At 33.8% G+C, this 26,282-nt stretch overlaps 3 protein-coding genes across 5 annotated transcripts; all 3 read right to left on the bottom strand.

Moving 5' to 3' along the window:
* Positions 1-1,359: 1,359 nt before the first annotated feature.
* On the bottom strand, positions 1,360-5,548 carry LOC144571695 (dihydroorotase, mitochondrial-like). 2 transcript variants are annotated; one of them, XM_078321059.1, is made up of 8 exons: positions 5,332-5,548; positions 3,810-4,066; positions 3,537-3,718; positions 2,773-2,909; positions 2,530-2,695; positions 2,066-2,182; positions 1,797-1,957; positions 1,360-1,710 (listed from the first exon to the last, which is right to left on the bottom strand). In XM_078321059.1, exons 2-8 carry the CDS (start codon positions 4,055-4,057, stop codon positions 1,516-1,518), a joined length of 1,206 nt encoding a protein of 401 aa, XP_078177185.1. In that variant the 5' UTR covers positions 4,058-4,066; positions 5,332-5,548; the 3' UTR covers positions 1,360-1,515. The 2 variants fall into 2 exon arrangements, with proteins under 2 accessions (XP_078177185.1, XP_078177191.1); XM_078321065.1 differs by having other exon boundaries at positions 3,810-4,038.
* Positions 5,549-7,618: 2,070 nt separating this feature from the next.
* Positions 7,619-17,455, bottom strand: LOC144571684 (Transducin/WD40 repeat-like superfamily protein). 2 transcript variants are annotated; one of them, XM_078321039.1, is made up of 16 exons: positions 17,175-17,455; positions 16,868-17,056; positions 16,043-16,222; positions 15,511-15,910; positions 13,558-13,676; positions 12,577-12,654; positions 12,028-12,171; positions 11,854-11,898; positions 11,411-11,577; positions 10,604-10,682; positions 9,996-10,084; positions 9,228-9,357; positions 8,784-8,916; positions 8,489-8,637; positions 8,141-8,327; positions 7,619-8,011 (listed from the first exon to the last, which is right to left on the bottom strand). In XM_078321039.1, exons 1-16 carry the CDS (start codon positions 17,292-17,294, stop codon positions 7,803-7,805), a joined length of 2,418 nt encoding a protein of 805 aa, XP_078177165.1. In that variant the 5' UTR covers positions 17,295-17,455; the 3' UTR covers positions 7,619-7,802. The 2 variants fall into 2 exon arrangements, with proteins under 2 accessions (XP_078177165.1, XP_078177174.1); XM_078321048.1 differs by having other exon boundaries at positions 7,619-8,005.
* A 2,861-nt stretch (positions 17,456-20,316) lies between these two features.
* LOC144571675 (metal tolerance protein 4-like) lies at positions 20,317-22,897 on the bottom strand. Its single transcript, XM_078321026.1, has 4 exons — positions 22,631-22,897; positions 21,103-21,807; positions 20,875-21,008; positions 20,317-20,734 (listed from the first exon to the last, which is right to left on the bottom strand). The coding sequence occupies exons 1-4, from the start codon at positions 22,815-22,817 to the stop codon at positions 20,555-20,557; spliced, it is 1,206 nt and encodes a 401-aa protein (XP_078177152.1). The 5' UTR covers positions 22,818-22,897; the 3' UTR covers positions 20,317-20,554.
* Positions 22,898-26,282: the final 3,385 nt, after the last annotated feature.

The raw sequence follows: 26,282 nt of genomic DNA, 5'->3' as shown, positions 1-26,282 counted from the left end.
TCTCCAAGCACATTTTAATATAGAAATCATGTTGAACGGTTTAGATCGACTGTTTGAACTTTAAAAATCACAAAACTAAATTGTTGTAAAATGTTATAAGAGGTACATTTCACTAATTGTTGTAAAATGTTTCAAACTTGACAAAGTCTATTTCGTTAGTGAAAGGTACCTCTTATAACATTTTACAACAATTTAGTTTTGTGATTTTTAAAGTTCAAACAGTCGATATAAACCGTTCAACATGATTTCTATATTAAAATGTGCTTGGAGATCAAATTTTATATTTTTTTTTACTATTTATTAAGTATTTTATAAAACCGTTATTTTTAGACAATTCTGGACCATGCACTAAAAACAACAGTTTTGTAAAATATATAATAAATAAAAAAAATATATATAATTTCATCAAAAAGCACATTTTAATATAGATATATATTGAACGGTTTAGATCGACAGTTTGAACTTTTTAAATTACATAACTAAATTGTTATAAAATACTGGAACTTACAAGTATTAATTGTAAATGCATCCCTCTTCATATACCACATTCGAAAGTTTTAACAGAAATACTGAAGATATCTTTCACTAATCAAATTTATATTAAAATATTATGAATGATTATAAAATAATTTTGTATATAATATAATTAATCGTCGATTGATCAGTTTTAAAATCAAGACAAAATGAGCATCAATATGAAATAAATTTTTTTCGCTGGCCGTTATCACCTATTACGGACAGGGGTTCATTTTTTTAAATTTCACGCCTGGCCGTTGCTATCTATCGCGGACATTTTTTTTTCTTTTTCGCCTGGCCGTTGCTTTATACCATGGACAGAGCTGGCCGTTTCTAAATATCGCGGACAGGGTTTTTTTTGGTTTTTTTTCTGGTTTAGTTAAAAAATAGTTAATCTAGTTAGAATGGTTAATTAAGCGCTAATTCTGGCCGTAATAAGCCATAACGGCCAGAGGCCGTGATAAATCAAAACGTTTTCCCTATATCTCGAAAAAAATCAAAAGCGTTCTCTAATCTGGATATTTTTTTAATATATTTCCTATTAATAAAAATTTCGGCAAAGATTTCCCCACGCCTAATACAAACTATTGTCAGAACTGGCTGCAAATGAATCGAACCAAAAATAATTCGCGAAGTCGTCGAATCGAACTTGCATTGGTTCGAATTCGAAATTAAATTAATTTCGAATCGAACTAGTTTGAATTAATTTCGAACCGAACTACTTTCGAATCCAATTTTTTTCGAACTTTTTCGAATCGAGCTCGAATCAAATCACGAATCTCGAATTTTTTGTGCACCCCTACAGTCAAGTAAAGTGTCATTAAATGATTGAAATCACAGTCAGGAGGAAGTGTTTTCAATATAGAGTCTCTATAAGCCCAATCACAAAACAAGACAATTAATTTCAAAATCCCTCTACTTATTTCCTGTAATCTAGAACAAATGCACCTAACTTAAATTTAAAAGGCAATTGCAAAAAGAAGGAATAGAAAATGAAAGTTATTTTTCGCATAAGAACCACTCGAGAGTCTCCCCAGCAAACATTGGCACTATCTCTCCCGATGCATAACTATATGTCTCAGGTACTTTCCAGGAGCTTTTTCGTAATACTACCTTGCAAGTATTCCTTGGAAGACCGTAAAAATCCGGGCCGTTAAAGCTCGTAAATGCCTCTAGCTTGTCAAGTGCTCCAGCCTACCACAAAAAAATAGACAAATGTTAACGCAATCATAGATAATATAATCTGTTACTATGGTTGACAAACAAGTTCCCTGGTTTACCTGTTCAAAAACCTTTGCATAGAGAGATAAAGCTAGAGGTGCACTAAATATGCCGGCACAGCCACAAGAGCACTCTTTCCTTTTTTTATCATGGGGTGCACTATCGGTACCGAGAAAATACTTTGAACTCCCACTGGTTACTGCTTCTACTATAGCTCGTCCTGTTATTTCAAAGGAAAATATAAGAAAAAAATAAAACATTCGTTAAGTTGAGATTGGTAACTCAAAACTTCAAAACTTGTTAAGGCATAGGGATCATATGAACATACTGTGAGTTTCTCTTTTCAATATGGGGAGACAATAATTGTGCGGCTGCAAACCACCTTGAAAAAGAGAATTTCTATTAAGGAGCATATGCTGCGGAGTCACTGTCGCAGCAACATTGCCTGAAAAATATTAAATTGCATGGGTAAGCAAGTAACAACAAGCTACTTTTATTATCTGAAAAAAATGACTTCAAATAAGGGAACAGAAGACTCTGCATTGTTGATTACTTACATAAAAGCCCAACAATTTTGATAAATAAAAAAGTTCCTTCAATTAGTTAGCCCCTAGCAGCATTAAAAGTAATACTTCAACAAAACTAAGTAACGAATAATGATGACGGTAATTCTTATAACAGCAACTGAACCAGTAGATAAACATCAAAGGTACAATATTATTGCATTTCTCTGTAACAAATGGGGCTTATTTTAAAAAAGAACATCATCATAGCCTTATAACAATTGCTTGCCTGTTTTGCATGATTTGATAAAGTTGACTGCATCCAATGTCGTGATGTGCTCCATTACAATCTTTAATGTCGGTAATTTATCCACTAGCGGTGCCAAAATTGTCTCAATAAACACCTTCTCCCTGTCAAATGTGTCAACACTAGGATCGGTTACCTCACCATGTACCTAAACAAAATTTCACATAAACGGCAGTCAAGTTTTTATTCATCTAAAAAATAATAAATAATATAACAATAACTTACAAGCAATGGCATTTCCTGTTTCACCATCTCCTCTAGAACAGGCAAGCATTTCCCAAAAATATCAGTCACACCATCCTGAGAATTCGTAGTTGCACCAGCTGGGTACAATTTGACCGCAAAAACAACCCCGCTGTTCCCTGGAGACACAATTTTGTCACACAATTTATAACCTAGAATACTAATACAACAACGCACTTGCATACATAGGAGCTTTTCAGTTCATTGATTCTAAATCAAAACTCAGAATTTCCGGGCACACAGGCACATACAAGTTTAAAGTTAAGACCAGGAAGCACAAATATTGGTTATGTTTGGAGTAAGAGGTGGAGACCCCTTACTCCACACTTAAGCTGTCAAAGTAAGAAATAAAACATGAAGAGTAAGATGGAATATAGGCGGAATAAGTTAAACCACCTCTCTAGACGGGTTAACTTACTCCACACTTGCTCTTACTATGCCTTTAAGGCCCATGTCATAGACAGCTTCATTTCCAACATCTTACTCCACAGATTAATTTACTCCGCACTTAAAGCTGCCAAACGAGGTGTAAGATAAGAGTACGATGGAGTAAGCAATGTAATCCTTCTTAAATTTAAGTAGCAACCAAACATGACCATTAAGATTTAAGAATATTTAGTAAAATCAGTAATAAACTAATAATGCCCCCTATTAAACCCAGTTCATCCTCAGTTGTGTTCTGAGGAGGGCATTCAACTTTCACTTTTGCAGCAACATGATTAAAAATTTAGAATGTAAATGCTTACTGGCAAATTTAATCTCCTCTGGACTGGTATTATCAGTCAAGTAAAGTGTCATTAAAGGATTGAAATCACAGTCAGGAGGAAGTGCTTTCAATATAGACTCTCTATAAGCCAATGCCTTAGCGGTGGTTGTGATCGGCGGTTTCAGGTTTGGCATCACAATCGCTCTCCCGAATTGCCTTGCACTTTAATTAGAGCAAGAAATTTATTAAAAAAAAATAATAAAATAGCTCCGATAAAGCGAAGTGTGATAGGCAGGAGATAAAAGGAACTGACCTATGAGGAAGAACGGACTGGAGAAGATCGCCGTCGCGAAGGTGAAGGTGCCAATCGTCGGGTCGAGTGAAGGCAATGGTCGTCTCCATTTGCGCAACCACAGAACTTCTCCTGATTCTCAGGCTTCTCCCGTGCGACGATGAAATGGAGGCGAAGTCCTTGGATCCGGGGCGTGCATCAGTGGAGAGCATCGAGAGAAAGAGAGGCGAAGGGATGAAGGGCTGTTGGACTGGAGAGATCAAGTTCATAAATTTTATCTGTAGAATTGAAGGGTATTTTTGGAAATATCAAAATACATCTTTTATACAATAATTTTCAGAATAATTTTAATCCGATATGTATATTAAATGTATAATTGTGGCAATTTCATAATTTTAGACATTTTAGAGTGGCAAATTGATAATTTTAAGTTTTGGGATGGCAATTTGATAATTTCCAAATTTTGGAGTGGCATAAAAAAAAATTTCCCTTAATTTTAATGCTAAGCTAGTTTTTTTTTAATTATAAGTATGAAAATATGACTATATGACTATGTATTTTTAATAAATATTGAACGAGCATCTTGTAAATACTTAAATAGGTCTTTTAACATTTCTAGTTCATTTTAATAGATGAGTGAGGCTATGGTATTATGTATAGCACAAATTGGTCTGTACTATAGTTTCATATCTCCGTTTTTAATGTCCTAATGGTCGATAAAAGTTCAACATGATTTTCATATAAAAATGTACTTGGTGAGTAAATTGATATAGTTAAGCCAACAAGCAATTACCAAATATCCAAAATGCTTTATAACATCAAAATTGCTGATACAAACAAAAATCAGAACTGTGTCAGTCTACTAGTCACATTAATTTATCAGCTGAATACACACAAGCTGAATACACACACCAGCTGAATTCACAGGAACTTGAACTGTGCCAGTCTACTAGCTACATTAATTTATTGTAGTTGATTATTTCTTCAATACCATTGATCAAGCATCTAGCACTAGAGAGAACCTGAACTGGGTTTCAGAATAAAAATGTTGCGCATATATATGGATGAAGAGGGGTACTACAGAGATATTTAAAAAATTCAATTAATAAAAACAGAAATTTGATGTTCACTGAAAATTAAGTAATAACTTTCCTTTAATATACTCATTTAAAATCACAAAAATGCACAACACCACAGGTACTAAATTGGTACAAAAACCCAACCAAACTAAACTTGTACAAATAACATGAAATAGTTTTGAAGCCAGACCCAATTACCCAAAACACAATCTTTAGTACCAAAGCACCAAAACACAAAACTTTAGTGCCAAAGCGCTGAAGGCCAATTAGATGTAACTTAGTTAAAGACCAAAACACAAAACTTTATCATATTTTAACATTGTTCTTTTATAAACAATTTTTAAAAAGTAATATTAAAAAACAGTAATGTTGGGTTGTAGATTAATTAGATGTAACTTGGTTGAATTGATGTACAGTTTTGAAACTACCAAGTAGAGAGAGAGTGAGAGAGAGTTGTACGGTACCTTTGTTTGTGTAGGGTTTGGAGCAGGAGGAGGGCAGAGACCAAAGTCGCCCAGAGAAGCGATCGAGCAGCGGAGGAAGAGAGAAGTAGCGGCTCGAGCAGGATTGGAGAGAGCGGCGGTGCCAGAGCGAGATAGAGAGAGAGGTGGACTGAGAGCGGTGGCGATGGCGATGGCGATGGCGAATAGAAGGGTAAAGAACGATCAAACGGGCTTGTCCAGTGGCCAACTCAATGGACAACTCGATGGACAGGAATGAGCTGTTCAACGGACCGTTAAATTATCGTTCAGATTCGGTTCGGATGTAAAATTTTATTTGAACATGGACCCAATCACAACTCGCCCAGCGTCAATTCATTATCGTTCAGATTCGGTTGTGGAGTAGATATGGAATTGCGCGATGAGGATAAATTAAAGATCTGAAATACTTAGAATTGTTAATGCAAAAGTCGATTGAAAGATCAAAAAACCTTTAAAATCGCATAAAGCAGAAACCCTAGACGCCTGCAAGTAGTGACAATATTGTATACAAGTTGTCTTGTGTGACAATCTATATCGCATGCGGTAATGACAGTGCCGTATGCGGGGTAGAGAAACGTCGAAATTATACTTTGTTTAATTTAGAAGGAGATGGTCTGAACTCTAGAGGCTCTCTATATATGTTTGTATATGTGATTTAATTACAATTAGCATCACCACCTCAAAACTATTATAAACCTGAGAACTTAGACTAGTATATGTTGTTAAATATTTAAGATACTATTCCTGTGGATCAACACTCAATATTACTACACGGTAGAATTATGAGCTTGTGATCTGAACGAAAGTAGAATTAGAATATAAAAGATATATTAATTTATGTTACTAATTTGGTGCATCACTTATGACCAATACATTTTTTTTTTTTGAAACTTAGTAGGTGCTATCAAGTTAATTCTACGACCAATACTTAATCCAAGAAAAATAATAAAAAGTTCGACCAAAAATTCATGTTACTTTTTACTATTTTGATAACCATATATGATTAAAAAAAATCTGCATTAAATAGTCGACAATACAATCCAAATATAACAAAAGGTTATGTTATAAGAAAAAAATGACATACATAATAAAAGAAATGACTGCTATTCAGATATTTTAACTTGGAAGGACCAAACAAGAAAAGTGCACAAAACAAAATATAGAGCAGGAAGCTACGTTAATTTCACATGGAATAAAGGACATGAGCCAATTTGCTTCATCCAGTGATCCTAAATTCATATTATGTGATAATCTCGGTATCATTGTGCAGTGCCAACTGCCAAGTACATTACCATGCATTTTAATTCGGTGTAAATGTCACAGTTCACAAAACCAAGGAGCAAAGTGTGTGGCTGAGACGATGGTTAGGTGAACTGCTAAAAGGTCTAACGCAATTACGCAGCCCTTTTTGAAATCACAAGTGATACAATGTTTTCAATATCGTAACATTGTCCCAGCTTTTTATTCTGAAGGAAACAAATGTACAGACAGATTTGGTATATGCTGTCAAACTTAGGCGTTGTCATCTTAATGAAATGAATAATAATTAAAAAAAAAAAACTCAAAACTCAATAAAAAAAAACGTAGAGGTACTGGTAGGGGAAAACGGTGCGGATAATATCCGATCTATATTCGATCTGTATTTGAAAAATTAGATATGAATATTCGATATCTGAATATCTGTGTGAATAGGAATACATATATAGTTTTACATTTTAATTCTCCGTATCCGAATAGTAATTTAATATATACTATGAACAAATTATGTTATCTATCACTATAATTAGATAAATATTACAAAATTCAATATTTTTCAATAATATTTTTATATATATATTTTTTAATATCCGACCCAATTAACATTTGTATCATTTAATATCTAATATCTAAAGAATTAAAAAGGATATGAATATGGTTTTATCACTGTCCTCTTTGTGTGGCATACTCTTAAAAAGAATGTGCAACTAGAGATTAATTTCGTGTAGTACCAAAAGTTGTTGCAATTGCTCTCTTTCATTTCAACATTCAGAACCCATACAACATAATTCTAAACCGTAAAATCTTGATTTGTTTCAAGTAGATCAGGAGATCATAAAACAAAATTACAAAACAGATGAATTGAACTCCAAAAGATGAAATAGGCTTTATAGGACATACTGTTCAATAGAACAATTTGCATATGATTTTGAACATTCAATTTGTACCTCACCAAGGACCAATACTTCATAGCATAAATAACGCACGAGCAAAATTTAATTAATGGTAAATACAAAAATACAACTCAACGTGACAATATAAAGAATAATCGACTTGAGATAACCTCTGAATTTAAATATATTTGTCACAACATTAAGATAAAAGCAACACAAAATATAACAAAGCTACAAAATCGGACCTTTCGCAAAAGAAAGGGGAAGGACTTGACATGAATACATGACACTGCTAATACACAATCACTGGCTCAGTACATTTTGCTTTTCTAACAAAGATTCCAGAAATTGAGAGCACAACTTAGAGAGAGGAGGCAGAGCATGGGATGACCCGCTAAAAATGGTCTCCCACGGCCTTTCAGACGGTACGAAAGGGACATTGTCTGAACTTCTCTGTTTTGTCAAATCAAATGAGGGCAGCTCCCCGTAGATTGAAGCATAGCCAACTGCAAAAGCAAAAAGAAGAACAGATCAAAGCCATCAAATTGAGTGTCATTGCAGCATAGTTTTAGGACTAAATCGATTAAAATTGATAAATAATTGTGAGAGGTTGACGCATAGGTTAAGAAATGAAAACACACCATTTTCATCATCAGAGTGAACTTGAGGCCTCCTAGCAGTTTTGCAGATAAGACCTTCAGTTTCTTTGATATCTGAAGGATCCAAAATAATGTATTCGTGTTCACCATTTATGTAGGCCAACAACTGTTTTCCATCTGCAGCCTCTCCCGATTTATTGTTAATAAAATTTAGCCGACCCCATTTTGCCTGGGAACATAAAAACATACAATGTCAATTATATATGTAACATGTAGGTTGTCATAATTTAGAAGCCTAAACCAACTTTACCTGCTCGGGGTTTGTATGTACAACTGAGGATATAACATACTAAAAGAGTGGTAATTATTCGAGCAAAATTTTACAAGTACCTTTCTCACAAACCAAGTTGAAACTGGAATTGGGTTTTCTACATCAAACAGTAGTACCATGCCATCTTTCTCTGTTGGCACTGACTTATCTGAATAACTAATAAGCGCAAGTACCGCAAAACGAGATTCACTTGTCATTGAACAAACATCTGCAACAAAATAAATAATAAATAAACATATCAATTGCACTATAATCCTTTCTGGCAAAATAGAAGTAGCAAGGATCAAAACATCAATCAATCAAATTAGAGGGCCTCAATATGAGAAAGCAAAATAATGAAAAAGAAAAGTGTACCTTCAACTAAAAGCTTGTACGACCAGTGCATAGATAAGGTTGAAGTGTTCCACAGAACTAGATGTGCTTTTGCACCAGCTGAGAAAGACACAATGTATTCTGAGCTTCCAACAAATGCGAGTCGTCTGATTGGCTAAATTTTTTCAGAATAATATTGAATAAAATAATCCACCTTAGTTCCAAACTTGACAAGAATTGAACCAAAAACATATAAAATGAACTAATAGACCTCAGAGAGCCTGCAAGTGTTAACCTGGTAACTGAGGTATGTATGACAATAGTTGGCCCCACCAGAATCAGTAATGCTTTCTTAATTTGCATGGGTTTCAGTCACATTGGATCCTAGATTGGTTCCAAGTCCACAATATTAACATTGCACAACATAACACCATGTGTTGGTTCTGACCTGGCGACAGTTAGCACACCTCTAAAATTAATACTTACCGAGAGGGAGTCTCCAATGACAGCAACAAGAAGATTGCTGTGTGGATCCCACAAGGTAATCACAGTCTCAGCCGCAATTGCTAGAACCGATCCATCCCCACTAAATGCTGCAGCTGTCATGGGTGTTCCCCTTTTTACAACGATCAAATGGTATATAACATTAGAACTGTTTTCAATGTGATATGCTATTAACCATTGATCAAATAGTTCTGCTGCTGCTGTCTTATATCTTTGCTTAGTTACTTGCTTAGCTACTACTGACCATACTGGTCTTATTCTGTGGGCTGTAATATTTGTTCTATCCTTGCAAACTTTGCTATGTCTGCTTAGATATCTCCTAAAGGCTTTCCCTTTAGTGTGATTCCTATGTTTTAGTATTTCAAGTACTTTTGTGATGTAAGAACTATGTTGTTTCGTAATGAAACAGGTGGGTACTCCCCACTTTATTCAAAAGAAGAACATTTGATATCTATAGTTCATGAACCCGAACCCAATGAATATTGGTAGAAGAAGTATAATAATATTGATATTAACGGTCGATTAACAAAGTTTGAAGCACAATTTTTATTATGATATCATTGAACCAAAGAGGGTGCAAAGGGAATATTGGTCTTGTTTGAGGCTAAATTGAGTTTCAATTGAGATAAAATACTAATGCAAAATTGGAACTAAATAGTTGCTTAGGAGAACAATATATCTCAAACAAGTTGCGTACAGTGGCAAATATCAGAAATATTGGGTCTTAAAAGGTCCATTTTAAATCCATACTTGTATGAGCCGACAGATTGGCATCTCCAACCACCTTTTTCCTGTATTTCATCTCCAGTATGAATAAAAGACGAGCTTTTTACCCACATCTACAGCAAAAGTTAAAAGACTATATCATACAATTGAACTCGTATAACAAAAAAGAAAAAAAGAAAGAGAGTGCCAGTAGGTTGGAATAAAACAACATTTTTTTCATGTTTTCTGAGTACAAAAGATCTAAATAAATTGAAAGCGATCTGTAGTGGACTTCACTTATACATGTCAAATATATTAGTCCAGTCAGTTCATTCCCACAATCCGACCAATGAGATCTTTAGCGCACACATCATTATCATCTATATCATACCACTTTTAAGAACAATTCTCATTTTTTTTATTAGGAATTAGCAATGGAATGATAATTATATTGTACAAAGACCAATTACATATTATGTTTATAATCATGTAATTATTTGACAAGCTGCTCTAAGTTTTCAATACAATATCACATTCCTAATAATCGTCAAGTCTTAGTGATAATAAATATAAGTTTCATTTTTTAAGCCTGACCCGACCTGTCAACCAGTATGTAATGAGATCCTTAAACTGTCAGTCATAACCATAGATACCTTAAAATTGCCACAGTAAGAAGTGCTGACAGCCATGCTTCTACCAGGACAGAAAGCCACGTCAGATACACCTCCATTACTACATTTCAAACAAGGTGCTTGATTAAAAACCACAAAGACATGTATCAGTTCAATTAAGTAAAGATGAGATGTAACCCTCCAAGGTTTCATAAAATTTCAGTTAGGTCTACTATGAAAAAGCATTCACAAGACACGTAACAAGCAATATTATGCTTAATATATATGCATCGTTCATCATGATACCAGTACCAGAACGATCAAAATCTAATTAACTTGTTTTTCGTTTGTCCTTATTCACTTATAGGGCTTGCCGTAAGACAATTCAGGGTTAATTGAGGCTAAATATGCAGGTATTTCATCAGTCAAAACCAGTTAAAGATACCAAATAGCCAGTACAAATCCTTGGCTAAAGGTAATGATAAGAATTTTCGATAAAACACACGACATGGTGCACAGTTTTTTCTGTCGGTATAAAAAATGAGTTGAAATTGGACAATTTACTTGAGAGTACTACAATTAGATGATTTTATCCCTCGCAATAATAATAAACTTGAGGCCTGTTAGTGCTAACGTTCATAAATCATTATCTGCATTATATCCACGAATCCAGAGCCCGGTCAATCCTATTTCACTCAATCCTTTCCCTTTTCCATGACCACAACTAATACTTGCCAAGTAATGGGCTGTGGGGCCTAATTTTTGACGCCCAAGCCTCAAGCAAAGAAAGTAACATAAAAAAGAGAAGTAAATAAAATGAACCAAACAGGTATACATCCAATGCCATACCTGTGAGGCTCATATATGACAGTGGATAAGGTGTAATGTCCAGTGTGGGATCCACGTGTCCAGAACTTGAGGCTGATGAGTCCACCTAAACCCATTTCTTGGAGCTTCTCCTCGACAGTACACATCATAGACCCATCATTTGACACTTTTACCAGTGATATGTATACCTATCATTTAAGAAAATAAAATAGTTTCATATAAATTAGTGCAACGGATCATTTAAAAAATAGCATCTCCTTTGAATAAGCATTAATATTAACACATACCAACGCATAACCTTAATATCACTTTTCATACTTTCTTATTTTGCAGAAAAGTATGTAACATTCCAAGGCTATGCAGGACGCAAGAAATATCACTTGTACCAAGAGAAATAAAGTATACGTAATATAGCCCTACAAAAGAGTTAGTCTCTTCCAAAGAATTACAATAAGAAATCTTACTGTGGTTTCGTCCACAGGATCATAGTTTCTTTCGATAACTTGCACCTGAAAAAGATGATAAATATAAACAAAGGAAAAATTAATTGAATATAGTACATTTTTTTATATATACATAAAACTTTTCCCAAAACACAAATGTAAATAGAAGGCCGGAATTATTTATAATTTGCTCACATGTGAAATCTCGGTGTCATCAAATAAGCTGAAGAACTGTACACAATAATCCATTGTAGGTAGCACAACAATCCCATTCGACCGGTCAAACCCAAGGGTGACATGGGACTCTCCCCTTTGTGATTCCGGCAAAACAAGAGGAAGCTAGAAAGACAGAAAGACAATGTATTTTTGCATGTCAATTATTGTTTAAAGTATAAACAGGATATTAATATACCAGGTTTCAGTTCCAGTACAATTTAGGTCCAGTAGTGTTATAACTATTTTGTTGGTTGGAACAGATATGTCAGCCAAAAAAATTATTTGCTAATAATTTCTTTTTAATAGACTATTTTTCATCTCTTTTTAATAGTGTGCGAGTGTCAGGTGGACTGGAAGGGGGGCATCTCTGGCAAATTATGTGTTTTATCGAGGTTTCATCTGTCCATAAATTCAAAAGCTAGTATTGGTATCATATCATACCCATCCCATACTGGTCAGGTTTGGGTACTGATCAAACTTGACTCAAACTGCACAATCTTATTTGGATAAAGCAATAGAATAACAAACCTTAATTCCGGAAATTGACTTTATTATATCCATTGATGGCATTCTCAATAGATGGATTCGGTTGTCTTCACAGGACACCTAGTGAGACAATTTATGCATTATAAATATTTCAATCTAGTCCTTCAATTACAAAAAAAAAAAAAAAAATTTACTTTTATCCACAATCCCTGTAAAAAAAAATACAAATGTCTCTGAAGGATAAATATAATGGGTGGCCTACTATAGCCTTAACAACTATTTTACATCACAATACACAAAAGAAAACTTAAATAAACAATATTAATGAATGAAAAGATTTCAGTCCTCGCAATCCAAGTCATTAAGAAACTGCAGGTATACAAACTCAGCTATCAGAGTAAAACTCCAGCCAAGGGATACAGAAACCAGAATCATTGTGTCCCTTTAGGGACTAAATGTTCAATTTTTTAGGCTTGAATTTTGATTTTATTTTACTAAATGACTCCTTCAAATGATAGCATTCAGCCATTGAATCTCAACAACATTTCTTTACTGTATCAGTGACATAAAAAGAAGATGAGAGTAGGTATTTGCAACTACACTTGACATTTTACTCATTTTGCAACCATCTCTAATATTCAAAGTGGACACCCAACATTCTGTAGTCATAGAAAATACTAGAAATACTAGACGACATTTTAACCAAAATTTGATAAGTTTCCGTCAACACCAACTTAAACTTAGCTTGCAAATAGTGTTTGGGCAACGGATTCGTATATATTTGGTAACCAACATCCAAATCAACCTAATTTTTCATTAAATTTGTGCCCAATAATAAAAAGGGTCAGAGTAACGGCAAAACTATCCACTTATGTATTATAAGATATCTTAAAAAAATATTGCATATTATTTGCAAACACTATGAAGGTGCCATCTGCCAACAAGTAAACACATTTGCAAAAGAGTAGCAATTAAAGAAGAAGAAAATTGAGAGGAAAATAAAAAAGGTGTTAGATTGCATACACAAGAGAGGGAAGGGTCAGGAGAATCAGTGAAATACATGAGCGGCGATGCTAAATTTGTTTTGTAATTTTTATTTCCCGTATCCAACTGCCAGACCACTATGACACCCTCCTTTGCACCTATTATTAATTCAAGTATCAGATTAGCTACAGACAGATAAAACAAGTTGTATGGACAATATTCTGGCCACTAAAAGGTTACTTGCACCACATAATGCGGGGTTTAATGCTTTTTTGGTCCTTATATGGGTATGTAGTTCAATATAAATTCAAATGCAATCATACTTGTCAAAAAAAACAGAAAGAACAAACATAAAACACTGAACTCTATCTGGTTTAATGCCATCAAAATAAAATAAAAGGGATTATTTCCCTCTGCATGATATTAAAATAAATAAAAAGAAATAAATTGCATAAACAGTCCTCAAAGTATCATCAAATAACCATTTCGGATCCTTAAATCTCTAAAAATATCATTTTGGATCATAGAGTTTTCAATTGAACCCAATTGGTCATACCTACATCCATTAAAGAAATATAATATCATCTTGGTTTGCCACTAGCGTCGATATATAGTCGCACGAGCAATACAAATAACATAAATTCTAATAATAATTATCAATGCAATCATAAATTAATTAAAAATAATATTTACATACATGATACATATCACCAAATATATCATTATGACACGGACAAATGTGGAAATCCAACTAGTTTCTTTTAACTGTGATAAATTGTAGGACCAATTTGGTATAGATTCAAAACTTCTAAGGACCAAAATGACACTTTTGAAACATTAAGGACCAAATGGTAAATGACTGACACTTCTAAGAACCGTCTGTGTAATTTACTCAATAAAAAGGTATGAATTCCTAAAAAGTGAAAAGCATCCTACAAAAACCTCTGAAAATTGTAAACATAACATATACCCATTTTGATATCTTCCGTGACGCACAAACCGCTACTCTTTAGTCTTTACTTTGTGGTTAAAGGTATTTAATGTACAACAATTAGGGGTGTCTAAACATGACACGATCTGACAGGTACACAAGACCTGGAACCACTAGCGGATAAATTCGTTGGATATCAATATGGAAATTTATAACCAACGAATGGTTGGGTCAGGACGGTAAATAGGTCAAGTCCCAATCCGTTTAACAGAGCTGCGGTCAGTTTCTGCATAAAATTACCAAAAATGACCAACTTGACGGGTGGATCTGATCCGTCTAAGAACTGCCCAGTGGATACATACAAATAGGTTGGATACAGATCAAATATTTCTGACCACTTGACTGGTGCCAGGCTTATGACTTGTTTAACACACATATTAAAAATTTAAATAATGCCAAATTGCCAACCCAACCCATTGACACTCCCTAACATCAATAATCCTCATGTTATTTGGCATTCAAGATATTCTCTGAATCTTTCTTTCACATGGGCATATATGTTATATCTTGAAACTCGCAGGGTACAGATCAAAATTATCCAAAAAGAAACATAACTTTCACAAATTTCATGCATTGGTTTTTAAGTTTGCAGATACAATACCCCCAACATTTCTTGTGCTGCACTAAAGCCCAACATTTTATGATAACAAGAAAAATCAACCATCAGATTTGACAGATGCTTCATTACACCAATTGTTTGTGAACCCATGTAAAACCAAAATTAAACCAAGATGGCTTCAATATTAGGTCTGAGTGCGTCTGATTAGTGAGGGTGAGTTTAGTCAACTTATTTACTTCTCATTTGCTTCAATTATTGGGTTTTTTATAAACATAACCTACCGAATATCAAATGTCAGTTGCAGATACTAGAAATAAGGCCAACAAGTGACAGCTGTAATATGCAAAATGACAAGAGATGATCCAACAACAGAAACCATCAACTGGCACCGAAAACAGGTTTCACCGTTGCCACATTTTGAAAAAAAATGAAGTGAGCTTACCTGAGAATAGATAAGCCTCATCAGAAGAAAACAAAAGAAATCTGATCTCAGATGAATGCCAGTGCCAAGTTGAGCATGAGTCAGCATCATCTCCATCTCTCACCCCAGGCCTATCTCCCCTATCAATTTTCATTTTACCCCCTCCATCTTGTGATAATCGCATCTTGCCAAATCCCCTCCATATAAGGATGCGACCAGACACATCACCAGCTGCTACAATAGATTTAGTTGGGTGGAATGCCAAACAACTTAGTGTTCGTGTGTGGTGCAATTTCAACTTTTTCATGTTCTCAGACTTCAAGTTTTTATTGGGTACTCTCCATATGTTCAGCTGCTTCTGCTTCTTTATTCCCACAAACTCCCCTGACTTGCTAACTGCTAGTATTTCGGGCTTGCGCGTCTATTTACAAAATTTTAATCATTTATGTTAGATCATTAAAAAAAAATCATTTCTGGCTAGTTTGCCTTGAAATTGTAATTAATGTAGAAGGTCATAAAAGGTTTTCTGAGCATGGAGAGGATTGAAATATACCTCCGCAAGGACACCGCCCACACGGGTGGAGTTGGTGAGATCATAAATCTGAATCAACCCACATAAATGCTTGACATCCACAACTTTTCTATTAGCATCTTCCACTGAGACAAATGCATACAGATTTGGGGATGCCTTGTTGGTGCTTCCTATAGAAGCACTCAGTATGTGAGGAATGACCTGCATTATACTTAGCTATCAGGCACTAAAAATTAAGAAAATATAGATAAAACAAAAAACTACCATAATTTTTTTCTATTATGGTGTTTGTACTTGCCGTTAAAAACCATACCACATAAGTTGTAAAATTATCCAAAAAAAATCATAAATCACAGAAACCTATGCAAAACAAGAAACCACCCAATAAACCTTTTATGCATTGGCACAAGAATGTGCAATTTAGTGGCAGAACAATGGGAATGGTAACTCTAAAACCATGACAGTACTTCTCTGTTGGACATTTTTATACTAAAACTCATGGGGACGTCCTTCAATATTATTAACTGAAGGACTAAATGATTATTATGGTCCATACATCATGTAAACACTTTAATTCTCATCCACTCAAAGCGATCTGGAATAGAGGCCTAAAGTTGTGCGATTTTAATATTTTTTTTTTGCTGCTATTTTTCCTTGTCATATGTGGATTTGATGCTGACTTGCTGTTGTACATACAAATTTATTATGCTCTTGTCCTTCTTAAAATTTACAATAAAATATGAAAGATACTAAACTAAAGAAGCAGCTTTAGTTAATCTGAGGAAATCATTAACAAATTAAGTGACTGAACCTTAAGTAATTAAATAAGTGAAAGATGCAACCAACCATGGAATGAACTGGAAGGTGAACATTGAGCTTCTTTAACAAATCGGGCGTAGAAAAGTCCCAGTAGAAAAGCATCCCATCAAGCGAAGAGGTCCAGCAATAATTTGAAAATTTGTTACCCGCTGAAGTGGCCACAGGAACCACAACAATAGAAGTCACCCGATCAGTGTGCCCTTCCAATTCAGTTATCTAACATAAACAAACATTAGATGTTAAATTGAAAATAAGCTAATAATGAACAGTAGAGTAGCATCACACAATCTGAATATGAACAACAAAAAAAAATTAGGGATGGATTATATATTACGAGCATTCCTGTGGAGGTGCTGAAAACGGAGACGGTGCAACCCGTGCACACCAAAAGTTTCTTCCCATCATGAGAGAAAACGGGCGCGGAGGAGACGAGGTTCTGACCCCCGACAATCATGGCGGATTACGGTTCTCTTATTAGGTTTTCCTCTTTGTTTTTTCTGTAAAGCAAAGAGCAGCTGGAGAGGAGAGGAGAGGAGAGGAGGTAGAAGCGCGGAGAGGGGTTTTGCGTTAGGGTTTTTAAGTGGTCCGGTGTGCCGCAGGAACAGATAAGCAGCCAATGAGGTCCGCTGCGGCTAAATCCACATCCTCTGAGTTAACAGAATATTTCTGTTTGTATTACGACCGTCCGATAGGAATCCGGTCCGAGGTGGATTCTGATTGGACGGTCCAGATCCAAATAGGTGATACGAATTGCCCTGCGGCTCGGGACAAGATTCCATTTTACATTCTCACGTGCCTGATCCCTTCCTACGATCCAATCTGTTAGTTTATGATGAGATTCGTGCAAGCTGGATCTTGATTAAACCAAATGAAGGTTTTAGAAATTAGAAATTGGTCAGGTACGTTGAGGATTTGTACTGTTAACATGTGGCAGAAGAAACTAAACTATACCTCTAAAAGTCGTAGAAGAGGATTGAAATTGTTGTCAAACGACTGAGGAAGCAGTCCGATTAGAAGTTAGAATCAATGGAATTTGTGCGGGACCAGAATGAATGAAATAAAAAGATCAGTTCTCTATTGAGTTTACCCGAAATAAGAAAAAATAACATTAGTTAACATCTGCTACTTTCAATCATGGTGAAAATTAAATTATTCGGATTCGGTTTGGCAAGGTCAAAATTTCGTAATTTGAGAATAATTCGGGTATAATTCGATAATATATATATAGAGAGAGAAGTTGGTTACTCTACTTACATAAGCATATGAGGGTATATGCTTATAAGTCATTTTTTCGTTTTTAAAATCTAAAAAGTCAATCTGAACCGTTATATGTGATCTTTATATTGAAGTGTGCTTGGAGACCAAATTTTACATTTTTCTAAATTTTTTTACTATTTATTAAGTCACTTTGAAAATTGTTAATTCAACGGTGACTTAACAAAACAGTAAAATTATAAGAAACATAGGTATTTGACAATTTAATTAGTGAGGGTTATTTGAAAAACACAAATGATCTCTTATCCGAATTTCAAACTCACGATCTCACACAGAAGGTGTTACTTTCTGTCACTAAATCAAAACTTAATTTTTAACAAAATACTTTTTTTATCTCACGATAATTCATTTCTCTTCTTTTACAGTAGATCTTTCACTTTTTACTTTTAAATTCCGTCATCTCTCTTTTCTCTCTCTCAAATTCTATTTAATATTTTAAATAATAAAATAGATCAATTAAGATGAGTTAATAGATTATTTATCAACATTTTAAAAAGTAGCTTCGTTCTCGAAATATATTGAAAACATACCTGGAATATTGTGATTTACATCGTCCAAAGCTCAAAATGGAAGAGTATCCTCTCCAATACGTGTAAAAGATTCTCTTCACTTTACGGTTTAAGATTTACTCTAGCCGCTTTGAGATTCATGCAAACTTAAAAGAACGGTCCGGATCCACTAATTCTAAAAGATTCTATTTTACGGTACTCGGGAGGATGTGAATTCAGCCTAGCAATTTTCGGGTGCGTATCCTCTGAAATATCTCAACTTTTGCGTGACCGACGTGTCCGGTGCCTATTCGGGGATGGTGTGGGGTGGCAGTATTATGTTTGCTTTGAGATTTGTGCAGAACGTATTTAAACGGTTGGGATTTTCCATAAAGTCACGCAAAGTTTGAGATATCTCAGAGGATAAGAATTCGCAATTTTCTCATACACGGACGTTATAGTTTAAAGCATCCATATTTTTTTTTCTCTCGAACGCTACTATTTATAGCATGTGTTTTTTTTTTCAATGTAAACTATCCAGTTCAATCAGTAGAAAATTAAAAGAAAATAAAAAATAATTATTTTTAATTTAGATAATTTGTCTCTAATTAAAAGTGAAATTATTTCTCAAAATATTATTTACGGGAATAATTATTTTAAAAGCAAAATGTTATTTATAAATGATTTGTGAATGATTTTCCTTTTAGCTTTATTTGAAAACTATATTGGATTCTTTATAATTTAATCCGCTCAATGATCAATGTCAGATTGATCTCAATTTTAATTATGTAAAAGTTAGAGATTTGAACTACCGAATTAGGAGGAATTAAACTCTCCGCTAAGTCCTTCATTGAAAATTTGGTCAATTGTTTATCCGTACTGCATAATGTATACAGAGTGATAGTAGTAAAATCATATCCACATTTTTTTTAAGTTTTTCGGATACAGATACATATAGGATAACAGATATTTATTAAAAAAATATTAAAGTTTATAATATTTATTTAATTAAAAATATTAAAGTTTATAATATTAAAAATATTAAAGTTTATAATATTAAAGTTTATAATATTAATTAAAGTTTATTAAAAAAATATTAAAAATATTAAAGTTTATAATATTTATTTAATTAATTATAATGATGAATAACATATCGTTTTCATAATATATATATATTAAAACATATAGTATATATCTACTATTTGGATATGGATAATTGTAACATAAAACTGTACCAGTATCCATATCCACACGAATATTCGAATATCAGATATCTATATCTAATTTTTCAAATACGAATCAGATATTATCTATACCATTTTCAACCCCTATCAGGGAGTCTTAAATATAGGGAAAGAGTAACCTATGTAATCCAGTTTCTCAATCCTGCCTGTATTATAAGTAGATGGGCAACAACTATCTCTTCTAGTTACATATTTTATCTTAAACCCCTCAACTTTTCCAATTAATTTTCCCCAAATTCAACAGAGATACCAGGTTTTTAGAGTCAGTTGGGAACTCACATACAGCATACCCCTTTTCCACCACAGCCTTCGTGGCGAGAAGAAGAGCCAATGCCTCCATTTGAAACGCAGAAAATTAAAGCCTCCCCCCCTTGTAACTGGTACTGTACCAGTTCCAGTCCTCCCCCCTAAATGTTGGAGCAGACCCTGAACGTCATAGATTAATTATCGTGTCCGGAATTTTAATCACAGAGATTCAAAATTTTTATTATATTGCACACCTTCACCCAATTCCCTCCATAACACAAATGATGATACTTGTGATGGCCACAGTAGGATCTAAACACATACACTGACTTATACAATGCATCATGGAAATTAAATTTACTTATCATTATTACTACTGCTACTAACTCCATATTTGAACTTAGGTGATCCATGGAACTTGAATGGATCTAACCCATGCATAAGATAAGGGCTCTTAAAGCCTATGTCTCCATGTTGGGTATCTTGCTAAGAATGGAGTGCTCAGGCTTGTGGCTGCACTCAAAATCGAGATGAACAAAAGCACGCTCCACCTCCTGCAACTCCTCAATTTTAATTTGCAGCGACTCTCCAATCGCATGTGCCTCCTTCAATGGCAAATCTTCTGGAAGCTCTATATCTACCTATTATATATCACATATGAAAGTTAACAATTGATCGGCTAGCTAGGCCAAACAATATATATTTTATAGAGACCAATCAAAATTGTATTACCCAGTAACTGCACCATATAAATCTGATCCCTATATATTAACATACGTACCTCAACAAAGTAAAGCACGCCGAAGGTGTAAGCTCGTACTGTATCAACCCGCTTAATCATGGTGTCATGCCTCAACACAAGATATGTTAACTTCTGTAACATTTCTGGTGGAGCAGATTGACCCACTAGTGATACTGCATTAATTAAAAAGACATAGCATTTTAGATATTAAATCAGTACAGACCAGTACTGTGCTCAGCAAACAGGACATATAGAATGTTAATTTACCAGCATTTTCCCACACAGTTCCGGACCAATTAGTGATAGTGTAAATGGCAAGAAGAATAGCCCCTGCAGGGTCAATCCACCAATAATATTTGTCTCCCAAAGCAGCTGCAGCAAGCCCCAACACATTTGTCACCACATCAAAATAATGATCCTTGGCATAAGCACGAACTATCTTGTTACCAGAAGAGCGGCAATAGAACCAAAGAGCAAGTTTAACAACAGTTGCAAAAAGCATGATTGAATAAAGCCACACCAGCTGCATGAAATTCATTCTATCTGGACTCACATTTTCTATCAATCTCTCCACTGCTTGTACTAGCACTTGGAAACCTAAAGTAGCCATCACAGCAGCAAATACAATAATGCCAACAGGCTGTACACGCAGCTTCCCAATCGGGTATTTGTATACATTTATGTTTTTCATTGACAAATGTGTGAACCACAGTATTCCACCAGCCATCAAATCTAGTAACGAATCAAGCGTCGATGCTGCAATTGCTATTGAACCACTTTTTATAGTAGCATAGATCTTCAAAGCCAATAGAGCAATATTTGCATAGTTGGATATACGCATAGCGAATTCACTCTGCTTCTCCTCTGCCAAGTCTTGCGCCTCGTCCAGTAGTACATTCCCTAGGTTCATTGAGTCGACCTCCTCAAATGACTGTAGAGTCGCAAATTGTTTCTCATAATATTCTCTCTCCCCTGTAAAATTTCAATTGTTAACTGTAACTACACAAAATTAAATGGATTTTCTATATTTTTCAAATTGCCCCATTTATGAAGAATTTGAGATATTAATTAAAGGGAAAACAGTAAATGAGGATCCATCAATTGCACTATATTACATAATTTTTAAAAATTATTAAAACTAATATGCATGAAATGAAAAGATTTTGATATGTCAATGTTAGTAGCCAATTTTAGTTTTTCTTAGTAATAAGATAATTCAAGTCCTTGGTCAAATTCTAAATTTGAATATTTAAACACCCAATACAGTTTTTGGCTTCTTCTTTTTTTTCTCATAGAAGGGTTGACTTTGTAAAAACATTTCTCAATTTGGACACTTGTACCTGATGAGTTGGCTCAACATGCAGTTATTTAATTTGGTATTCATACATGTTCATTTGTTTTGTTGAAAATTATAATATACTGCATGATAGGGTCTCACGTCTAGTAGGTAGAATATTTTATGAAAAGAATTAATTAATGAAACAAAGTTCCCCTAACTTTATTGATAATGATTTTGCTCGCCCCAAAAAATTCAATTAGATTCTTATTCACTTTTTAATTGCTAAAAAAATAAATAAATAAATAACGAACACAGTATATATATTTCAAGATTGAATTATGCATGAATTATAAAGCGAAAAAATGAACGTTAACAATACGATCACTGGATCTGAAAGCAGATCAAGGATGAAAAACAGAAACGATATATTTATAGAAGGTGGAATTAATATGTATGATATGAATGCAGGGGAAAAGGAAAAGGAAAAGGAAAAGGAAAAGAAAAATGAAAAGATACCATTGTGAAGGTTCTTAGCGAGAGAAAGGTCGAGGGAGGAGGGTTGCTCGGGGTCCACGAGGCAGCGAAGCTTGTCTGGGAGACGAGCGAGGAATTGGCCTCTCATGCTTCGGACGGAGTTGTTCCTCCACCATGTCAGCAATGGCGCCTTCAGGTCTGCTTCTTCGTTGCTCCTCCTTTCCTCCATTTCCAACGCTTAATTTGTAAATTAGGGTAGTAGAGTTTAGACAGGATGAAAATGAAAATGGAGGGAAACCCGAGAGAAACGGATGTAATTGTAATGTGATAGAGAGAGAGAGAGAGAGAGGCCTCATTTAATTCATTCAGTGCTCTTGTCCTTTGTATTATTGCAATTTATTAGGGAGGGACTTTTACGTTATGCTCCTCAAATGTTTGTATATTTCACAAGTATGAAAATTCTTTTGCGTTACTTATGCCCCTTCTCCACGTCGGGTATTAATTATTTGATTCTTTTCACTTAAAAATAGGCGTTATGGGGTTCGGTTATTAAAATTTCAAGAGCGTTAAAAATGAATAGAAAATTGCAAATCAAGTTCATTAGTGAATTTTAAGGGTTGAAGTGAGTTGAAGTTCAATTAAAGGAAGGATATAGGATATGTATGCAAATTTGATGGTGATGTCAGAATATCAGATAGATAGAGATGGAGAAAATAAAATACGCTGACGATTGTTCCCCAAAATATAAATTAATTAATTAATGAAACAAATACAGTAAGTCTGTCCAACCTACCTAGGACCTTTCATCACAATTATGAATGAGTGAGTCTATGGTACTATGCATATTACGATTTGTTACTATGCTACGGCTCTATATTCGAGTTTTCAAATTCTAACGGTCGATCTGAACCGTTCATCTTGTTCTCAATATTAATATGTGTTTGGAGACCAAATTTTACATTTTTTGAATTTTTTTTACTATTTTTTTAGATTTATTGAAAATCACTGTTTTTGGATGGTCCGGAATTTTCAGATCAATTGATTTTCTAAATATCTAAAAAAATAGTAAAAAATTTTCAAAAAATGTAAAATTTGGTCTCCAAACACATATTAATATGGAGAACAAGATGAACGGTTCAGATCGACCATTAAGATTTGAAAACTCAAATATAGAGCCGTAGCACGGTAACAAACCGTAATATGCATAGTACCATAGACTCACTCATTATGAATTATGTAATTCATTTCATCTCTTCTTTCGTTTTTGTCACTGTCCCTTTCTATGACTATTCATAATCTAATTCTCTCACCATCAATTAACAATAAATTTATAATCTGATAATTTTTATCTTCTTTATATATTTGTGCATCTATGTGTATAGAAAGCATTTTTTGGGAGGTGCTATTCTTTTTTTGGGCAAACCGAGAATGAAGTTCAAATTCTTAGAAATCAAAGTTCGAAATAGGTCAAACCGAACTTCAATTGCGGAATTGCGTTCTCTTCAAATTTTGCTGTGGCAATCTATGAGAAGATTCAATTTGGGAGTTCAAAAAGGCATTAATTCCGAACTTCATTTTTCATTTTCAGTAAAGACGATTTATCTAAAAAAACAAAAATTGTAATTAAGTTGTGATATTCTTCATGATCGACTCTTGACGATCGATCTAGGCTAGGCTGCTATTCTGCTCTTACCCGCTGTCTTCATCACCAGATAGTGAAACCTGTCAAATGATTCAATAAGGAATATAACTGTTTTCATTTTTTTTTTTATTATTAATTCCTTTTACCAAGTTGGAAATGTTTGAATGATTAAGGATTATGAACATTTTCATTACGGGTAGCAATCTTGATAGCGGTGGCAGATGTGAATTGAATGAATTGTTGAATTTAATGAATTTTTTAAAAATAAAGATTCTTGAAAATTTTTTTTTTTTTTTTTTTTACTGGAAACCCGTAGGCAGTTTTATTGATAAAGAAAGTTATATAAGATTAGACAACAAGTGTCTGTGAAAAACATACAATTAAATAAAACAAAAAACGTGTAGGCCGGTGTATGTGCATCTTGTTGACGCAAATTAATCATTCTTGCTTCATTAGAGTGATAGGAGCCTAGCGATGGTTTCCTCTGTATGCATATCACAGCCGAGAGGGCACTGAATCCAAACCAGACCGGTAACTGAATGGACCGAAACATGACAGCCACCCATCAGTTGAGAAGGCACTGAATCAAATTAGACTGTAAACTAAATCAATCAGTTCAAGACAGTTACTTCGAAATAGAAAGAGAATAAGAAGAGGCGAAAATCAACACATAACATCATAAAAATTAAACATTTATTTTCTAGCTAATTATTTATTCTACTATAATAAAGTAATTATACGTACTACTTATTCACCCCCTTTGCATTGTCAAAGAGGAGAAAAAGAGTTCAAGAAAAAATAATAATAAAAAAATGCTGGCATTGAAGAATAAAACTCATAAGATTCTTGAAAATGTTGGTAGATAAATTTTAAATGCAACTTCTCAAGGCTGTCAGAGATCTCAAATCATTCAACGCATGTTACCAGGGTCGGGTGTCGGTCAGTATCTAGACTTCTTCATTTATTTTATATTTGTCATTGTGGTGATAATTATTCATGTAATTCATATTTTTTACATGTCTTACCATACGCATGTAATGTACTTTTATTTTTTAAAAATATATAAGTGACATAAAATGTGATTTGCATAATTGCATTGTCTAATCTTAAAACTGAATATTTTAAACATATACAATATTGAATTTAAATAAGAGGAGGGATCCACTTACAACATTTGAAAATTAAAATGCACTTGAAGATCAATTTTATTTTATTTTTGATTTTTTATCTATTTATTAACCATTTTACAAAACTGCTGTTGTTAGATAATTTTGGACCACTGAAAAACAACAGTTTTGTAAAATACTTAATAAATAATAAAAAAATAAAAAAAAATGTAAAATTTGATCTCCAAGTATAGTTTAATATAGATATCTTGTTGAACGGTTTGGATTGACTTGTTTGAACTTTGAAAATCATTAAATCGAATTGTTATAAAATGTTATAACTTTCAAATCTCGTAAGTGGATCCCTCCTCTTTGAATAAACACTGTACTAGTTGTAAACACTGTACTAGTTGGAGCCTGAGATACTCCGTTTATCTATTGAGATTTGCTCCTGTATATACACCATTTTTTTAGTGAAGAAAATTTTAAAATTTATTTTGACCACCCATTAACAAAGGAAGCATTGAAAACAATAACTTCAATTATTTTTTTATAAAGATTATCATAATTGAAGGATTGTTAAAATCTTTGTTTTAAATTTTAAATGAAATGAGAAAAGAAAATGTTTCTAGCTTCTCAAGCTCATTTGAAACTATACATTAAAATAAAATATTTTAGAATAAATTTAGTACAAACTAGATGGATAAGGTTGGATCATTAATGGCGGTGTAAGAGTTGGGCTGGGATCATTAATTGGAAAATAAATCAGCTGTTATTCTCATGGAATAACAGGAATCTGTTATTCAGATTCCAACCGTTGGTCTTCATTGAGATCCGTGCTTAAAAACTTACTTTGTTGAGATTCGTGTATAAAAAAGTTTGAACGGTTAGAATTGAAATAACAGGTTATTGTAATTCTCAAGGAATAACAACAGATCTATTTCCC

The sequence above is a fragment of the Carex rostrata genome, chromosome 2 (assembly GCF_964058835.1).
Source record: "Carex rostrata chromosome 2, lpCarRost1.2, whole genome shotgun sequence".
NCBI lineage: Eukaryota > Viridiplantae > Streptophyta > Magnoliopsida > Poales > Cyperaceae > Carex > Carex rostrata.
This window is presented reverse-complemented; position numbering and strand designations above follow the sequence as displayed.

Excerpts from the sequence above, each read along its gene's own strand:
- LOC144571684 (XM_078321039.1), bottom strand. The coding sequence starts at position 17,294 with ATGATTGTCGGGGGTCAGAACCTCGTCTCCTCCGCGCCCGTTTTCTCT. Across the intron at positions 11,899-12,027 it reads ATGACACCGAGATTTCACAT|GTGCAAGTTATCGAAAGAAA; the intron begins GTGAGCAAATTA and ends CATCTTTTTCAG. Across the intron at positions 10,683-11,410 it reads GTCATATATGAGCCTCACAG|TAATGGAGGTGTATCTGACG; the intron begins GTATGGCATTGG and ends TTTGAAATGTAG.
- LOC144571695 (XM_078321059.1), bottom strand. The coding sequence starts at position 4,057 with ATGAACTTGATCTCTCCAGTCCAACAGCCCTTCATCCCTTCGCCTCTC. Across the intron at positions 2,696-2,772 it reads AACAGGAAATGCCATTGCTT|GTACATGGTGAGGTAACCGA; the intron begins GTAAGTTATTGT and ends AATTTTGTTTAG. Across the intron at positions 1,711-1,796 it reads ATGCAAAGGTTTTTGAACAG|GCTGGAGCACTTGACAAGCT; the intron begins GTAAACCAGGGA and ends TTTTTGTGGTAG.
- LOC144571675 (XM_078321026.1), bottom strand. The coding sequence starts at position 22,817 with ATGGAGGAAAGGAGGAGCAACGAAGAAGCAGACCTGAAGGCGCCATTG. Across the intron at positions 21,808-22,630 it reads CGCTAAGAACCTTCACAATG|GGGAGAGAGAATATTATGAG; the intron begins GTATCTTTTCAT and ends GAAATTTTACAG. Across the intron at positions 21,009-21,102 it reads AACTGTGTGGGAAAATGCTG|TATCACTAGTGGGTCAATCT; the intron begins GTAAATTAACAT and ends TAATTAATGCAG.